This window comes from Amblyomma maculatum, chromosome 9 (assembly GCF_055883805.1).
Source record: "Amblyomma maculatum isolate TAMU_Amacu chromosome 9, ASM5588380v1, whole genome shotgun sequence".
In the NCBI taxonomy this organism is placed as follows: Eukaryota; Metazoa; Arthropoda; class Arachnida; order Ixodida; family Ixodidae; genus Amblyomma; species Amblyomma maculatum.
In genome coordinates, this window is record NC_139352.1 from 21,844,608 (window position 1) to 21,864,413 (window position 19,806).

At 43.9% G+C, this 19,806-nt stretch overlaps 1 protein-coding gene and 1 non-coding gene across 3 annotated transcripts in view; both read right to left on the reverse strand.

The window, feature by feature from the left end:
* The window catches only part of LOC146178571 (sodium-dependent proline transporter-like), a 35,500-nt gene extending 23,503 nt beyond the window's left edge, over positions 1-11,997 (reverse strand). Inside the window, exons 1-2 of one of the 2 annotated variants that reach the window (XM_084578382.1) lie at positions 11,794-11,997; positions 2,918-2,983 (exon numbers count right to left, since the gene is read on the reverse strand). In XM_084578382.1, the coding sequence (XP_084434508.1) occupies positions 2,918-2,983; positions 11,794-11,814 (87 nt within the window). In that variant the 5' untranslated portion in view covers positions 11,815-11,997. The remainder of the gene's footprint in view (positions 1-2,917; positions 2,984-11,793) is intronic. The other variant, XM_084578383.1, reaches the window with a different exon arrangement.
* A 6,336-nt stretch (positions 11,998-18,333) lies between these two features.
* TRNAG-GCC (transfer RNA glycine (anticodon GCC)) lies at positions 18,334-18,404 on the reverse strand. The gene has a single exon. It is a non-coding gene; the product is annotated as a tRNA-Gly (tRNA).
* Between the last annotated feature and the right edge of the window lie 1,402 nt (positions 18,405-19,806).

Below are 19,806 nucleotides of genomic sequence, written 5' to 3' on the forward strand. Positions count from 1 at the left end.
GGACAGCCTTCGCTTTACACACTAGGACCAGTCTTTCAAGTTTTCTATGCAGAGTCCCAGTTGAATTAGTCGTACACTATGATCGGAATTCACGCGAGCTAGTGTGGGAACGGTCCCTCTTGAATACACTGTAATCTCTAACGCCCAACACCACTATCGCGAAAGCTAGTGCTCTCTATAAATCTCATATGCAAGGTAGCTCACACTGACAGCAAAGAGACTCCGGCCATTCGTATCCTCCCCTAATGCACAATGCCAACTACGTGACATGATACGTGAATAGCGGTAAACTTTGTTCGAAATAACATATTTCTGATAATATATTGTGCCGTTTTAAATTTTATGATTATTACATGCTCTGTCCGTACAAGAGCAGGAGTGTCGAGGTATGTCATGCCCTTCTTATAATTTATTTTCTAGCGAGTTAACCTAAAAAACCCTATCTGACATTGCACGGATACCCCTGCACACCACTTTAAAAGCAAATCACCATATAAGGGAGTAAGATGGAGTAACATGTCCACTGAAGCAGTCCCTTGTAGAGGCATGATGCTTTCTTCAAACCCTGAGGTAGATCTTCATCACTAAATCGGCATATGATATTCCCTCCTCAAGTCACATTTATTTCATGCAAATAACAATGGCAGCAGGCTCTTTGTGGATACACCAGAGTATTCCATATATTTAAGAACTCTGACTGCACCAAGCATTTTGAGGTTAGCAATTAGAAGACATTAAAACCTCGCTCAAATATTCGTAGTTGCTAGAGATTCGTATGGTTTGTGGATAAAATCAGCTTCCGTTGTCGATCATAGATATTCAGTATTTCTGGCGATGAAAATTAGCCCAAAGCTTGGAAGAGTGCTGTGGCCTAACAGGAGAGTGCGCTAACGGCATGCTACCCCCTTTTTACTCCTTTATGGGTTTATGCGTGCTTAGAGTGAATATCTTCTTCACTCGTGGCCGCACTGTGTACGGGAAACGTCGGCAGCCAAATTTCGCTTTTACTCTGCAAAGCTAGTAGCGGATGCGGCGCGTATGCATAATATACCGCAGCCGTGGAAACGTCGCGGGCCGCGTTATTAGGACAAGGCAGCACTCCCAGGGGTTCCCATATAAACGATGCCACAGCTCCGGGGATGTGATTTCTTCACCTGCACGCGCCGCGGAGGTCGGAAGGAAAAAAACAAATTCGCGACAACGACGCGCGCCAGCAGTTTCTCCGCTCTTGCAGCGTAGCCCGTCAGCTTCTGTTGTTCTCCGTGGCAGTGCATAGAGCTATAGTTTACCCTGACTCGTGCATAATACGACGTCGGTGTCGAGGTCACGAGTGCCGCTGGTTGGTATTTGCTACTTTCGCAGGAGGAGGTGAAGCAATGTGTATAGGTGCGCCGTCGATCGCGCATAGGTACGAGGCAGAGAAGAAAACGGTGGAAATGCTATTTTGGCGGGGTCGGTTACCTTGAGAAAGCCGGAGTGTACCAAACGGAGTGTGCAAGTCAGAAAAGGGGTCAAAGTCAGGAGCGGTGAGTTTTGTGGGGTGTTTACACGTAAAAGAAAAAAAAAAACGCGTGTACTGACTTTCAAGTACTTTAAGCAAAAAAATAATAAATGGGTGATTTAGGAAATCATCTATAATTGTCTCACTTCCAGGTGGACACCTGACCTGCGCCTTTGTTTGTTGTGTACCCTTTCTATGCCTGTCGTCTTTTTGCGCTACACTCTCATGGCAGGGATCACCGTTACCGACTAGCCCAAGTTTCCACTTTGTGAATCACCTAAACTACACCATGAGGGAAGATGTGAATGAGGGAGTGAGAAAAGAAAGACATGGCATAGGTTGGAGTTTTTTTTTTTTTTTTTAGCGTACACTTGACCTATCCGCAGCACTCGAGCGTCTTTTGAACTTCGCGTTGTTCGTTTAAATGAAAGTCTGCCAAGTCTAAACTAAAAGACACACTTTTTATTTTGTTATTAACAGAAGCAAAATGATAAATACTTTGATGGTTTTTCAGGTCAATTAATGCAGTTTTTAAATCTCGACACTTGCATTGAGCACTTGGACGTTTTCGCAACACGCAGTAATTTACTCCTGAGCATGGGCATGCCATGGGGAGCTAGGAAAGTTCAGTTTTTTTTTTTTTTTTTTTTTTTTTTTACAAATTTTGTAATCCGAACGCCTATACTGACTGGCAATAGTTCCCAACTTCTTCAGACGTCGCCTGTCTTGTCTAAATTCTCGTGTCGTACAAAAGCAAGTGCGTTACCCAGTACGTAGGTCACTCCTGAAGCTCCATGCTACATGCGTATTTACGCCAGCATTAAGATATTTTATCTTGTGTGAAGTTTTATTCCTCCGCTGCAGTCGCCCGACTGCTGATCCCAAGGACATGGTTTCGATTTCGGCTGCCACGACATCTTTTCGATGGAGTCCAAAAGCTATATAGGCGCCCGCATAAAATGCAGTGCACGTTAAAGAACCTCCATGGTAGTCGAAATTTTCGTAGTCCTCCACTACGGCTTGCCTCGTAGTCCGAATCGCTTCGTGACTTATAACTGTATTAACCAAAAGAAACCACTTTCTTAAAGAATACATCAGCGCTGCGAAGTTTGGCAAGCTGCGCGGTATTTAAAATTTTAGGCCCGTGGCATAGCGGGCGAAAACTGTTTTATGTCTGCCAAAAGGAAAAAAAAAGTGGAAGGGGGAGAGTCATTCTGACTCCGGATGCCGTGGTTCAGTGTTTTCCGAAATGTAAGCTGAACTGAAAACTTCAGTGCACCAAAAATTGTTCAACTGAATATCATTAGCATTGGGTATACAATCGCGTTTCGGAAACCTTGTTCCCAAAGCTTCATTGAGATCGGCTCAGGCTATATTTTAGTGTATTGGGTAAGTGAGGGTGATGGGTTTACTTGCCTCGCGGGACATGTCGGGAAAGGACTCGGCAGTCCACGAAGTCGATACCAAATCAATGCCCGTGCTCTGCGAAAAGGCAAATCGTTGAATGTTATCCAGCATGATTAACCAGCGATCATGCATACACACAGACCGCAGTAAGAAACCTCCGAGTAATATGTGTAGGAGGGATGCATTCCAAATGCTGCCCGTGCCCGTCATTGGTATCCGAACCCTTAACCATAGGTAGAATGACGCATGTGTTACAGTGGTGCGCCTCGATCATTTTTTTTCAGTGACCTTTTAACCAGGCAATCTTGGCGCTTTTAACTACTGTGTAGTAAAGAAGCAGCCTGATGGTAACCGTTCCTAGGAAGGTGCGTGACACAGGTTGCACAGATACCTATAGCTTTTTGCAGCCTGCGATGCACTCCGTCGGAGGCGGTACATTGGAAAGTACACGGATTACACCGGTCAGCACACACGACAGCCCATCGTCTCTGACAAGACTCGTCAAACTTTGTTTATTAAAACCCCACCAGGCGTCATTAGAGACGTCAGAACTGTCAAGCTCCCGCGCGAGACAGTGTTGCCGCATTACCCTGCGGTAATGAGCTGAACTCATCGCTGAGATAAGGGAACCTGTCATGATACCTGCTTTCTTGCCTTTTCTCTTTACCTTAAACTAAAACATGACAGAATGACAGTTTAAAACTATCGATCTGTTTTACGCATAGTTAAAATAGTTGCTCACTTCGACCGGCGCCCTACGATTGCTTGACTACATTTGTACACTCAAAACAAGCAGCCGAAGACACTTGACAAATTGACGCGAGTGGGACCGGGGCGGATGGCCGAGAACCGCTGCCTGTCTGTCATGTACCTAGTTGGAAAGGCCTCCATCTTTCGCGATGAGTGACACACGAGACGAACACGACGGGGGGGGGGGGGGGGGGGGGGGGGGGGGGCAAAACACCAGAGAGGAAGAAATAATTTCGGACACATCCTGGTGAGCGGGACAGGACAGGTGTATTTAGTTTTCCCGGCCACAAGTCATACACGCGATGGAAAGAAGAAGGGTTAGGTACGAAAGACGTACGGAGGAGGGGGCTGCGTCCGCGTTACGTCACAATTATCCGCCCACCTCAGAGTACGGCCAACAGCACGTGCCGGTGGGGCGGGAGGCAACAGCGCGAGGACCAAGGAGGCGAGGTCAGACGAGCGTGGACGATGGTGGGCCCGGGAAAGGGCTTGAAACGTGTCTGGAGATGGCAGCGGGGGGATGGGGCAGTAATGGAAGAAGTTGGTGCGAGAGGGCTGTCAGGGAGAGGGGGTCGGTAGAGTGAAACAAAAAGAAGCGCTGCAACGACACGGCACGCGCCGACGTTTGGATTGACCTCAGCAACTCTTGCCGTCGCGGGTGCCTTTCAATGCCGGCGCTGTGCAGCCGTGCGGCAATGCACCGGGCGCGTCGGGGAAAACCTGATCTCTTCTTGGCGTTTTTCGCACGCGATGATATGGCTCCAGCTGACCGCCGAGGCAAAACGAGTACTGAAGGTGGGCATGCCACGGGCATTAGTCGAAGGGACGACCTCGGCTTCCCTTTCATGACGCATGGATGCAGACAAAGGAGAGACGTTGGTGCTAAGAGGGGATGGCAGGTGTGGTTTGGAGGACTTTGCCCTATCTTTCCTCGGAAGCCGGTGGCTTGGACAACACGGACCTTTGATTAAGACTTTTCTGAGAGCTTGGCTCTTTTTGCTCGGGGAAACCTGCTTTCCCGACCCGTTCTAACGATGGCTACGCTTCACTCGCTCAAAAACGTTAACATTCTAATACGTTTCTTTTAGAGCCTGTCTGCTTGCCTTTACGCAATGAAATAAAGTATATGTCGTGGCACCGGTTACTTAATTCAAACCTCTTCGCGCAACCAACACATTATATTCTTATTACTACGAACACCCTTTTTTACGAAGTCCTCGAAGCCTGCAAAGAGCCTTCCTAAAAAAAGAAAAAAGACGACAATTACGACAATAAAAAGACAATGTAAAAAGTGTATGTAAAATATGTATTTGCGAAAAAGCGCCCAAGCGCACTGTGAGAAAACAGATGAGTAGATAAAAGAAAGAAAAGGTAAATTAAATAGTCGCCATAATATTGCTTCTAAGGGATATGCCAATGCGCATTTTTCATGCATTATAGTTCCCCCTACAAATAGGGCTGCAGGAGCAAGCGAACCACACACGCCTAAGGCGTTCATATTATCTGTATATCATTTTTTTTTTTTTTTTTAGAACGGCCGTCTTCGCATATTATGTGCGCACAGTCTAATGGTCAACTCTTCGCTCTGAATCCTTTTCAAGGATATAAACAGCGTTTCGAATAAGGCCCACTGTACTCGTGAAGGTAATCATTATGTTGCTTTCTTATCTTATAGTTTACCAATATTTGTGTGAACCTTCCTACTCCTTCCCTTCTTTTTAATAGCAGTCCTTTTTGAGGACTGCTGTTAAAGACCTCCTTCGATGAAGCCGCGAGACCTAATGTAAAACCCCTACTCAGGAGCATTTAAGGTATGAATAAATAAATACAGTTTAAAAGCTAAGTTAATTTCGCAAAGCACGGGTTCACAAATCAGTTAGCTAGATACGGCCCAGTGTCAAATATGACTCAAAACTTCGATAAATTGGTAAAATTATGTTTCAGTTATCTTTAGCTTGGCTCTCAGAAACGTAGAACGTAGGCAGGGGCACGATATGACGCAACGAGCGCCTTCTTTTAAATCGAAAGTCTTTCTATGCTAATGGTGAAAGTCTCTGACGAGGCGTGTTCGCGATATTTTGCGATATGTGTCGGTGAGATGCGTCCGCAAGACGTCGCAATAGGTTCTGACGTCGGCATAATTTAGCGGGCCAAATTCTTTTTTATAAGTGATATCGGAGGCCATTGCTGTCACACGTACTGGTCAGGTATCCTGGCTATCTCAGCTTCTCCTATTATTTTCTGACAAGCTAACTGTTCACTGTGTTTATCAAACACGTTAACCGGTCAAATTGCAGCGTTAGGCTATGAGAGACAGTGAACTCCCAAACATCTACAAGCTTGATCAACCTTAATTTCTCGTTAATTGAGCACACTGCTGGTGCATCCACCTGCCTTCCGCACGCACTTGTTTCCGAATGTCGAAGGTGTAAAATATACAGCAGTAATTGTGAGGGGTAGGTAACCCACACAAGTAGGGCAGTCTAACTGGTAAAGAGATCTTACTTCATTGCCTGGGCACCCGACTTCTTAAGAACATTTAACAGACAGAGTTTAGCAATGACTCTTGGTTTAGCGAGCTCAGTACGAGCCGGTGCAGGTTTTGGTACCCAGAGTTGAAGTATACATGAACCCGAGCGAGCGATAGAGGAAAACAAAAATGACGAGAATGTGGAAATAGGAGGAAATTGGAAATGTACAGAGTGGCAGGGTTGTGTATCTTGCCTAAAAAAATCTTGTCAACTAAACGAAGACTAGCCGTAGAGGATGTGTGAATGTGTTGCTTACACCATACAGAATAGAAAAGTATCTGTCGACGCGTTAACACGCGGCCCTTTGAGGGGACACTTCGGTATGACGCGACCCTATTAATAGCTCCCATTTGCCGCTCCCTTTATGGATTGCTACTCGATCGCTTAATTAGCATTTTTTTTTATTCGTGTATACCTGTTATCCCACACGTACTCACTAGCCTATGTAATTAAGATACCACATTATTGTAAAGACCGCAAAACATAAATGTAAGCCTTCGCTTTAATCAAGCCGTAGTAACGTGTCTACGAGGCCTTGGGGCAGCGTGTATTTGTGATGCATGGGTCGTTGATGGCTAGATTTCGATCTCATCGACACAGGCTTCGAAAGAGTTCAGATTCACACACGTGGCCCTATCGCAACTACGTGAGCCAAAGCATTGGTTTTTTTTTTTTTTTTTTTTTTTTTTTTATGTGAAGATAGCTGTATATGTTTCTTCTCTGATCAGTAGTATCAATATCAAGAAGAGGGCAGCTTTGCGAGCTGCTATTATCGCTGCTTTGACCACCGTTGTCCCAAACCCTTGTTACACTTGTCTGTCACAGGTTGAGCTATTTTCAATAGAAATGACCGCAATCGTATCTCCGTGAATGCCCGTGTATGCTTAAAGCGGCGAAGTCAAATGGGTGATAAGCAATCGGCCTCTCGATCTTTGAAGTGGAGCACATACCAGACAAGGAACTGATGCACGCATAGCGGGCACGTGTCCCACAAAGCGCTTTGAGGGAACGGTATAGATGGCTGTGCTATAGTGTCACGGAGAGCCGCGGGAATGATAAACGGGAGAAAACCCCGCAAGGGTGTTGAAAAAGCAGTGCAAGCACCAGTGAAACTCTGGGCCGATATTTACTGCCAGTGTATCGGCTGTTTGCTGATCGTTTATCTAAAAAAAGGATAGGGCACGGTTAGGGCGGACCCGTGACGTGTCCAGCGTTCCGCCAGGCATTGAGCGACAATGCAGTTTCTTGAATAATGAGCAATGATGTTTAGCTCTCCAACTCCCACATGTGATGCATGTGAAATGAGTGCAGCGAAGGTGCGTTATCCTTGCTGAGATCACATAACGAACGGGCACTTTGAGGACACATTAAACTTGGCCTTTGTAGATAAACTATCACGTAATAATGACAAAACGGGTTTCGTAACATAAAAAAGAGGTAAAAATTTTTAAAAGTTGGTCGAGTACAGCGGTAACACGACGCAGTTTCTTTTGCTTTTTTTTTCTTTGCTTCTTTCCAGAACGGAGATGGGGTGTCGCAAATGCCCAAACAAAGATGACATCCCTGTTCACCTCAAATTGTTGATCGCAGAGTCCTGATCTTGATGTCGAAAGTTCGAATTGAGCGGCGCCAGAATAAATTTATATATATATATATATATATATATATATATATATATATATATATATATATATATATATATATATATATATATATATATATGTATGTATATAAGCTTGTTCAGCCCCAGCGTGGTTGTAGGAATCCATTTCCACGGTAAATAAGAATTTTATGGATATTATGGATATTATGAAGTTTCACCCAATTCAGTTAAGCTTGACTCAATGCGCCATTATAAAAACATGTAGCTGAAATTGACTTCCTTAGGGGCACAAATTCGGTCCTAGAGCTAACTATCTCGTTAATAAGCGCTACTAGCATCCCCAAACAAGACGCATTGAAGCGCTAACAAACGGTAGAACGCGATGCACCGATGCTCAGAATACCTTCAGGTGTCGCATTGTCATTTCATTTAATCTCGTCGAAATGTTACAAGACTTCAAATTTCAGTCACAATGCTCCGGGCCCTTTTTTTTTTTTTTTGTGGACTCGCTGCTAGCCTTCTTTGTTTTCATTTATGGGAAAGAACTGATATATGACCACGGCCACGTTCAGTTTAGACAAAAGCCTTCTACATATGAACTCGACAGAATGCGCGTGGAGTTGATCATTTGATAGAAAGAGCGACCTTTCACGCTTCACGTCTAAAAGAGACCCAGCTCGTCAATTGCGGTGTTCATGTAACCTTAGATTCCCAGGGTCATCCTTTAATCTCTTTCACTCCTTTTTTTCCCTCCCCACTCCCCCACCACGCCCCACACCATGAAATCGTGTTTTTCAGAAGGGTGTACATGCTCGAGACCAACAGGCAGGAGACTCGTGAGCACCGGATGCGGAGAACTCGGAAGGTTCAACGACACGTCACAATTCCCATAGGCGCAGTGACTGCGCACCATTATGTGGGCGCCTCCAGGCACCATTACTACCAGCTGGATTTTCGTGGAATCCGTCACGGGGCAGAGTAAACGCAGCGTCTGTGCCGCAGGTGCTTTCGCGCACTGCGTAGAGTGAGACCTGACACAACTGGACCCACCATTGACACTGAACTCGGGCCACCTGTTGTACTTCAACTGCCCCTCTGCGAGCGGAGAAGTACGAGAGGGAGACCCATACAGGGTCTCGCTGTGAAATCTCTACAATGGATATATGGGATGGTCTCAATGGTCTCGCACTCGGTTTATTCCTGGCAGAAATGCTTGGGGGAACATATTTGTGGTGCCACTTCACACTGGCAAAAAAATCTTGATTAGTCATGGAGTTCAATCTTTGGTGAAACTGCCAAATCATTCTCATATAACTGTCAGCGCAGTTCAACATTAGGCTTAAATTGAGTAAGGCAGGGTATATATACTGCGAATTTTTTTTTCTTTTGAGAGGGGGGGGGGGGGGGGGGGGGTATATGCCACCTGGCTTTCCAGCTGGCAGAGAAAGGAGGAGGAGCTCGCGCAGTTAGGTGTTACGAGCTCTGACCACAGGCTTTCAGTTGAGTTTCCTCTATTTGGATATTTATGACTAAAATATATATATATATATATATATACATATATATATATATATATATATATATATATATATATATATATATATATATATATATATATATATATATATACATATATATATATATATATATATATGTGTGTGTGTGTGTGTGTGTGTGTGTGTGTGTGTGTGTGTGTGTGAAGGAAAGAAGCCAACAGTCGGCGAGGCCAAGGAAAGCGTTGGGGATGGAGGTCGTGGGTTCGGTTCCCGCCATCGGCACGTTGTTTTTTCTTCTACTTTGTGTTTAATTATCTTTCCCCTAAACAGATTACATTACTAAATTCTTTGATTATCCAAGTAAACATTAAAAAAAAGACATAAAGTACCATCCCCAACGCTTTCCTTGGCCTCGCCGACTGTTGGCTTCTTTCCTTCATGTATTATAACGAGCACCCTCATTTCCCCTCAATTGATCTCTCTCTCTCTCTCTCTCTCTCTCTCTATATATATATATATATATATATATATATATATATATATATATATATATATATATGTCACTAATCCGGAGGTTCACAGCCTAACAAAATCATCTAACGTTTGCAGGTCCGAAAAAAGTATCTGGTAATTTCGCACTAAAAGTCTTTCCGCACAACGTCCAAGGTGGGGTGACACCCCTTCGTTTCCCATTTAACACCCTCTGTCTAGTCAAATTAAGGGCTAGTTTTCGACAGGCATTCGAACCTACGACATATACTTTCAACTGTATGCCATTAATTGTAAATGACGGTGTCCACCGAAAAGTGAGGCAGATATTGTGCACTCAATCTCAATGCTAATCTGCCAAGCAAAATCATGGCAAGCTATGTCGAATAGTGCTTTCGCGTGCTTTACGTAAATGGTTTAAATGGCCAGAGTGTATGTACGTTTTTAGACCGTATAATCACAAACACTGCCTTCAGCGATGCGTGCCGAAGCCTGCGTAAATTAAAACAAAATGTTACTTACAACTTATTTTGCGCATTTACGCACACTAGTGCGCTTGCAAACATGCTCGTGCTCACCGTGAAACTTAATTCCGCCTATCTTAGCCTCTCGTTTCCGTAATCAGTCAAAAAAATTCATAGCGAGAAGCTGAGACTTTTAAGTCGGACCTCCGGATCTCGTACAGAAAAGGATCGGCGGCATGCGACGATGCAAGTCTCACCGGGCAGCGAATATAAATACAAGAATACTCGGAAATACTACGCAGAATAATGGGCTCAGCGAGCCTTAGCCTTTTCCTTGGAAATAATAACAAAGAAGAAAAGCTATCTTACATACTCGTATTTGGTCTCGTTTAAATGCGGTCGCTATGGGCCTCGGTGTTTCAAAAGAGCGACCATGCGGGAAAAACCACCTGAAATCATTTCTTGGGAAGACCGAAAAAGAGAAGACAGTTAAAAGGAGATGAAGAATAAAAATAGATATGCCTCTCGGCAACTTGAAATGAGCGTTTTTCCTATGCGCAAACGCCAAGGAATATCAGGCACACCCCTCCAAGCATGCTAATTATTCACCCCCGTTGCCAAGACGTGCTCAGAGCAGCCTAAACAACAGCAACAGTCTCACGCAGGCCGGGAGAACAACTCGTAATTCCTGCGCTCGTGGAAGCCGACGTTAGTTGTTACCTGCCTGCTTATGCCAGGAATTTATATTATTTGTGCTGTTATATAATGCCCGGGCGGGTAGATGTTTACTGATTAGAGTGCTTTCTGGCAAGCTTTAGCACGTGTCAGTTTGGTCGACTGGCAGGAGAGCAAAAACGGCCGTCACGTACTGCAAACAGGTTTGCACAGTCTCGTTATAGCCACTCATTCCCTTGGCATTCCCGCCTGTCTTTTTCGCAGCTGAGCAGAGTTCCAGAAAAGCTATATTTTGTATTTTTCATTGGCAGCACCCCCTCTATCTCATTCTTGCTTTTTTTTTCTTCCGATTCAAATTAAACTTCGTGTATCATAACGCATTACGGGCAACGGATGTATGGGTCATGCAATCGCTAAGCGAAGATGAAAGCAGGCACGAATTTTATTTTGGTTTTGATTGCTTAGTGGCTTTTATGAATGTGCCGCACCAAGAAAATGGGGAAACTTATTATCGGGTCACTTGTTCAATGATAAAGTTAATGACGTCATCTGCATTATTTCTATTTTCGGATTAGTTCTGGACTGTCAGAAATCTTTGTAACAGACACTTCATTCAGATCTCGCAACGTCATTATGCTAGCCGAAAAGAAGCCCAAGATCATTGATTTCGTCTGCGCCGAAGCGTCAAATTTTTTTTACGTAGCTCGATACAAAGGCAAGAAAAACAAATGGCATTCATATTATTATTATTACTATTACGTAGTCGGTTCCTTTCTGCAAAAAGAAAATGAATGAAAGTTTTGTGTTTTCGACTGCTTGAGCTGTCGGGAAAACGACCGCACAAAGGCTCACATGCAAGTTCAGCGCCAGAGCTCACCTCGTCTGTTCTTTTCACCATTTCTTCTGCGAGTGGGGAAAAATCCTGCCCTGGAGTGCTCCGTCTTGACTGGACGGGGTTGAGTCCACAAAATGCGATAGAAATTGCACGGATGCTGCAGATGAAAACGCGGACGATCCGGCGGCACCACTGAGAATATGAACGCGCTCGAGCGGCCGCAGCAGACGACGCGCGAATGAAAGAACGGCCATGGAGGCCGCCATCTTTATACTCGAGGAGAAGAGCGAAACTTCCTGCGGAAACGGACGACGCCGGTGACGTAGTGCCAACGTCACGAAGGCGGCACCGCCTCCTCCTCCAAGCGCGCGGCGATGAATGGGCGCCGCAATCTCCCTCTGCCGCGTGTTGTGCGGCCACCATGAAATAAAGAAAACCCTGAAACAGGAAGAAAGCGCGGCGTACGCTTTTTCGGTTTCTCTCTCGTGATGGAGTGGGCGCTTGTGATTGCTGTCGGTGATGCAATCGCGGTGATCGGCGACGCGAGTTGGTGCGTACTGCTCTCAACTTAGCACGCGCGCATCTCGAAACAGGGATCTACAAGAAGCGCCGTCGGCGTAATTCGGCTAAAAACGGAAAGGGCCTTGACTTCTACAGAAAGGCGAAGACGCTTTCGCCGCGCGTCAACCATACGGGAGCATGCGCAGCCGCTCTGTCTTTACCGCACGCGCCGGCAATGCTGAGTGCCAGCCGGGTATTCCCACCGTGGAACGGATGCTATCGCACGCGCGGTGGACTCCTGACATCACCTTTTGCCGCGTTCCTGAACACAGTTTCACGCCTGGGCTCTTTTCAAGGCTAGGATTTACCGTAGCACGTGCAGGTGATAGGGTAACGGGAAAAGACAGGATTGACGTGACAGGATTGAAGTACGGCGATATGAATTGCAGTTCACGCTAATGCTTCACAAGTCACATGGTTTCTAGGTCTAGTGCATTGTTTGCCCCCAGACCTCACATACGTATTACTGGAAGTCCTTTACTTTTTCTCTTGCGGCCGATGAAACTAGTTGACCTACGGTCTGCGAGTATTTCCGGTGGCGGCGTTTACGTACGTGACAACTGAGTATCTCCAGGAAAGCTGTTGACCGTCTTACTTCTACAGCGTATTTTACACAACTCCTGCATGTCCCAAAAAAGTCATCTAAACGTCCCGAGGATGCATTCTGATGAGGGATGCAATTAATATTCTTGTACAGTATCGCTTCGGATTATTTGCATCAAACATACTTGCATAGCTCACGATTGTGCTAACAGTTCTTTAGAACGTAATGTCCACACTGATGGCGCCAAAGAGAGGCGAAAATGTGTCTGACACCACTGTAAAGTCTGTCATCGCTGTTCATACCCAGAGAAGAGTAAATTGCATATTTGGTCCACTTACTGGGTGCTCACTGTTTTTGTTTATTTAAATTTTATAGGAGCCATGTATACAGGCGTCATGCATGCCCAACCATTCTATCTCATCTCCTTATTCTACACTCTATAACACCTTCATCGCCCCTCTCCCCCTCCATAAGTTCTTGTGCCTTCCTTTATTATGCCCGAAATGTCTACTCGACGATGTTTTTGGGAGGACCGCAAATTACTTCAGAAGATATGTCTAAAGTAAAGCTGTGACGCTTAGAGAGAGAGAGAGAGATTGAGAGAGTAATACCCTTGTCACACGGGAAATTTAATGTCATTCCAACCGAATGACACTTGCTCAATTTAATAACAAATTTTGCTACGCGCTGTTACGCGACCAAAACTAATGCAATTTGCAAGTGACGGCAATTGCGATGGATACACAGATATTGTACGCAGTGTCTTCAATATGTTGCGGAAATGACTGCGCTGTGAACAAAAGTTGTGTGCGCTGTATGTGTGCGCTGTGAACTCGGCCCGCGCCGAGTGCGGTGACAACGGGTTGGCTGGTAGCGAAGGTGGCAGTTTCTATTTTTTTTTATGATGCTATTTGGCATGTTTGGGATAATTTAATGACAATAGATGCAAACTTATAGGCGCATAGAAGTATTATAATGCATGTGGCACTTTTGTTTATTTTGGGTGTATATTTTCACCGACTGTCTGGTGTCGAGATAACACATTTCCTCGTTGATCGCATTTGGGTGAGTTCCTAAAACTCATTCGATGCCAAATGTCGTTTTCATAAATGTCATATTTTCTCGTGTGGCAGCAAACAAATGTCATTTCGAACAATTGTGACAGTATGTAAATGAAAATAAATTTGTCGTTTGGCAGGGGTACGAACATCTTGCTTAATAATACGTCACCCTTATAGGTCACGTGGTCACTTCATGACCAAGGAGAGAGAGTTTCGGCCAGGTAAAACCGGCCATATCTGCGATCGCTGTAACCTATACGGGTTCGAAAGTGAGCCCCGCTTACGATTGAAAGGGGGGAGAGAGGGATGGGGTATTTATGCACACATTCTCAGGGTGGCCCCGAACTCCCAACCAATATAGGCCTCTTGGGTGGAGATGGTCTGAAATCGTTTAACTGCCTCGCCATGGAGAATGCCGAGGAAGGTGTCTCGCTCGAACTTTAGTGCTAGGCAGCAAAGAGAGCGAGCAGAAAGAAATTACGAAGAGGAGAGCGAAAATAGTGAAACACGTGAGATGCAAATACACAATTCGGCATAGACAAGACTACTTACGTGTATGAGTGCGAAAAACTACAGTATCGCGAGTAAAATGTTTTCGATCGAGGCATTCTGCGTGCACGCTTTCTTTTAGTATTGTATTAGGTGCGTGTTTTCGTGTATTCGACGTAGACTGCCATGCTTCAAGCGGTGCCTCCGTAATCGCGGAGCTTCGGCTTGAAGATATACACAACTGGAGGTAATGCATATGTCGTCGGTTCAAATCCCTGTATCCGGCTAGTCTGAAACTTTACAAGCAGATCTGTGCTATATGCAGTGGCAAATCGTATATGACACCGCCCGAAACGGGGTACGACAAACTGTTGCATCACAATTTTGATAAGAAAGCCGGGCAATTGGCATCCAATTGGAGGTACATATTGTGGGTTCGAGACCCTGTCCTGAACTAGCCTACAGGTTGAATAGCAGATATATCCTATCATCATCATCAACAGCAGCCTGATTATACCCACTGCAGGGCGAAGGCCTCTCCCATATTTCTTCACTTAACCCGGTTCTGTGCTAGCTGCATCCACTTGACCCCTGCGAACTTCTTAATCTCATCCGCCCACCTAACTTTCTGCCGCCCCCTGTTACGCTTTCCTTCCCTTGGAATCCAGTTTGTTACCCTCAGCGACCATCGGTTATCCTCTCTTCGCACTACATGTCCTGCCCATGTCCATTTCTTCTTCTTAATTTCCACTAGAATGTCGGTAACTTGAGTTATTTCTCTGACCCACTCTGCACGCTTTCCTATATGTATCCTATATGTATCCTATATGTAACGACAAATCGCATGACGAGACCAGATGATGATGATGATAAGGCATTTATTTATTTATTTAAGGATAGACTTCGGATTGCCTGAAGCTGCAGTCCTCTGTCACAGATAAGGCTGGATGCATGCAGTGGTGCATTATGGGTACTCAGCTTGCTGTTTGCGTATATACGGGTGCTCGATGACGTCACAAACGAACGCCGCCGGCTTTGTTCGAAATTGATATATAATGCTATCGTGTTAAAAAGAAGTACAGTTAGTCTATAAAACACTGTCATGCCAAGGTCACTCATGCCACGGCCACGCCGAAACCGAACACGCTTATGATTCAATGAAACACGTATTATGAATCAGCTTATTCTAGAGGCCGCAGGAACATGAAAGTATGTCCACATTTCTTTTTTCCTCGCTGACTCTGAAAGACCCCACGTTGAAAAAGGCACTGAACACAACTAATTTACTGAATGAAAATCAGGTCGATGTCTGTTTCGCAAGTAATATGTTGTCACGTGGTCGTGACAATGCCGAAGGCAGCGAAGGAGGAGACTGGAGTTGCGCTCAAATGAGCTGCTAAGAGAATGGGACTCAAAAATGAAATGTTTGTTCACCTGTAGCTCCATTCAAATTCGTGACGTCGAGATGAAAGCTACCCTGTGATCAGCACCGTCCCGACACACCCGTAAACGGTTGCGTTCTTGAAGCCACCGAAGCTTATATATTTGATAACGGCTTGAGGTGACATCCGCGTTTCATTCTTTGACATCTAGCACTCAAAAACTCCGTTTACAGGGGAAGCTATAGCCTCTTTGCGGTCGTAAAGAGGCAATCTATATATACATACTGGTTAAGCTTAGTACTGGGCTGTTCTATTAATACGCTGGTCTTGTAGTCCATACCAAACGTGTCCTTTTGTTTAGAAGCGTAGGTCAGACGAGGGGCAGACGTGGGTCCCACAACAACAACAACAACAACAATAATAATAATAATAATAATAATAATAATAATAATAATAATAATAATAATAATAATAATAATAATAATAATAATAATAATAATAATAATAATAATAATAATAATAATAATAATAATAATCAATCAATCAATCAATCTTTATTTAATGTGCGCAGGAACAACCATGTGGTCTTTGTGCTGCAGCACAAATAAAAAAAAAAGAAACAAAAATGAAAAAGCACAAACATGTTTACACACACAGAGGGAACACAAAAAAAGAAATAAATAATACATGAAATGACAGACGAAAAGTATCACGGAAAGTAAGCAAACAATGAGTAGCATCACTTATATACACAGTGAGAGAATTTTTTAGCACACCAGGAAATAAAGAAAAAAAAAGAACGGTAGATAGAAGAAAAAAAAAAAACAAATAACTGACATTGATTATAGTAATATAGAAATATACATAAAATAAACAACCCTTCCAGGCGCAACAAGTGCATGGTACTTAAAACACAGGCTAGAAATACAGAATAATACAATAAAGAAGTAAAATTGAACAAGGGGCAGTAAGATTCGAATATAAAGTTTAAAGTTGAAATATAAGTAAGAAACGGATAAAAAGTAGTTCACGATACAGACAGCATTGAACAGGAGAAAAAGCAAAAAGTGAAGTAAATACAATTTAAGGCTAGAAAGTGGGAGTTTTAAGGGATAAAGTACTATTTAGAATACAACGCTACGAACATCCAATGTAAATGAACAGAGCGAGTTTTGGAAGATGCCAAGGTGAGGACAAAAAGAGTTAAATAACCACTGCATCCTGTCGAGAGGGGAGTGGGAATGAAGAGGAGAAACCTGAAATGGTCTGAATTCCCTCATGCTCTTTCGCGGAACGCGCAGTAGGATGTACTCTAAGAGCTGAGGGCACATAATGTGGCCATGAAGGAGTTTGTACAGAAATATGATATCAAGTCTGATACGACGGCAGTGAAGGGAAGGAAGATTCAGTTGGGTGCTCCTGGTGGAGCGAGAGGGGGAAGTTGCGCAAGGAAAGCGATAATGAAATATCCGTAAAAATTTTTTTTGTACTCTGTCAACCTTGTCCAAGTTCGATTTGCAAGTGCCATTCCAAACAACCGACGCATACTCCAAGACCGGCAGGCATATGGACAGGTACAGTTTTAGGAACGGAAGTGGAGTATGGAACTCTCTCGAAAGTCTGCAAACGAATCCGAGTGTGCGCATAGCCCGCTGAGCAATGCGGTTAGTGTGAGAGGAGAAGCTGAGGGTGCGGTCAAAAAGTACACCAAGGTCATTAATTTCATCAACCCTATCCAACAGCACAGAATTCACAGAATAATGGTAGAGAATAATAATAATAATAATGAAGTCATATACCGGGTCTTCATTTTGCGATTAAAACATAATAATGGGAATGACATAGTAAAAAAAAAAAAAAATGACGCTTAAACTTTGCCTTAAGAGTAGACGCGATAGCGCCTTTAACACTGTCTCTACATTGCAATGTTTTATTTAGGTTATTGTTACTGCAAAATTAGTACAGTTATCAAACACACGTTAATAATTAAGTAACACGGTCCGCAACGCGTCCACTAGGTGTCCCTCAAACAATCTTGGCACCAACGAGCCGTCGTTGCCTTACCATGCTGAAGAAAAAAAGTAAGCCTGATTGTCCTATGCATTGCGTGTCTGTCTGGCATGCGGAGGGCGTAGGTTCGAACCTCAAGGCGACAAATGTACTCTAATTAATCACTTCTATTTTCCGACATATATACCGCAGTCCCCACTAGAGGAACTTCTCGCCAATTGTCGCATCATTTGAATCCTCCATCAATTCGTTAATTTTAACCCCAGTGACGACAAAAGTACCCCTACGTCAAATTTGATTTCATTTCGACCTCGTCACACAAATCGCTAGCTTTAATTTAATGGGAGGTGCTCGAAATTCTAGCGCGGGGTCATGTGGCTGTGACATCGAGACTATACATAACAAACAGGATGTTGTTTCGACTTCGATATTGTATCCGCTTCCTCATGAAATGACCATTCAAATGCACGAACAGGCACTCGTATTACTGTTTACCTTGTGAGAAAAAAAAAAAAAAAAAAAAAAAAAAAAGTACTGCGTCGGCCGGGAATCGAACCCGGGCCACCCGCGTGGCAGGCGAGTATTCTACCACTGAACCACCGACGCCGATACTGCAGTGCGGCGCTGATTATTTATTTACAGAACTCTTCCTTATGCAAGGCCGCCTTTATGTCGGTCAGTATGTCGGCTGGCCCACGCTTGCTGTCCGAATACAGTCCATCGAGAGACAGAGCCGCTACAGAGCACCTGTTCAGCGGGGTACATAGGTTGCACTCCTGAGCAAATCGTTTACCAAATGCTTCGAAAATTGATAACTTGTACTTCAATTCTATGACAACAGGAAATATCTTAATGAGTGCTAATTTGTAAGAATTATTTTTTTTTCTTGACAGGTTGCTTTCAACTTAAGCCAACAAAATTTTGAATTATAAACTGATATTGAAGAACAAAGTTTTCAATGGATAACTAGGGCCCGCGCGTGAGTTTAAGTATTTTAGTTCAGCTCAAGTTCAAATGAGTTCAAGGAAAGAGGTCCCATAAGGATGGACCACGCAAAGCTTCCACCGGGCTTCTGCGCGTCATGTGGCTACAAGTGAATTCGGCGAAAAAAAATAATAAAAATAGGTTTTCACCGTAAACCCAATGAAACGTCTCTGAAATGCATCATAACGTTCTCATTATAGACCCTCTCTCATTCATTTTGGGATATACCGAAGTCGCGTTTGAAGTCAACAGCTGAAAGGGAAGCCATGAAGGGGGATTTTTTTTTTTTCTTTTTTTCTATGGCTGAAGCCAACGAGGGTTAAGATGATAGCTTCAAAACAGTGGCGTACCGGGTAAACTCATGCAATTATTCGTCCTAAACGAAGTTCAAAGCTCTTTGAGTTTTGTAATCGTAAAGTTGCTGCGAAATAGACCTAATTCTTTTCTGGCATCAACGTTTTAAATTCAGTAATATTATGATCTACAGTCCAACAACATTATCGCACATCCAAACGCGTAAGGGTTCGAACATAAGGAAAGAGGAATTTATACCAAAAGCTATCGGGATTTATAAATGTATATGATTTGCCCCACAATTAGCCAGCACTCTATTACCCTCAAGTACTTCACCATTATTACGTGCCGAAACAAACCACTAATAGCTTAGTAGAAGCACGATTTATTGGACCGTTCATATTAAAGATGCAGGCATCGCGAAATTAACGAGAATTAATAACAGTGCTTCTGTTGATTTGGCATCCTTGTGAACTCCCGTTCATCTTTGCGCTGCCAACATTTCAAACGTGTGCTGCTTTATGTAGAGTGCTCATGCTTCATTCATCTCTGTCATCGAAATAGGCACTCGTGATAACAAAGATACGCGAACGCATTATTGTCGTTAGGGGCCCTTTCAATTTTTTTTTATTGCAGTTTGTAGCAAAATATAGTTTTTGCCGTGAGACTGAGGCTAAAGATGACGTACAAGACACCTGACTGGGCCTTCGGCACCACAACTGACATGTGC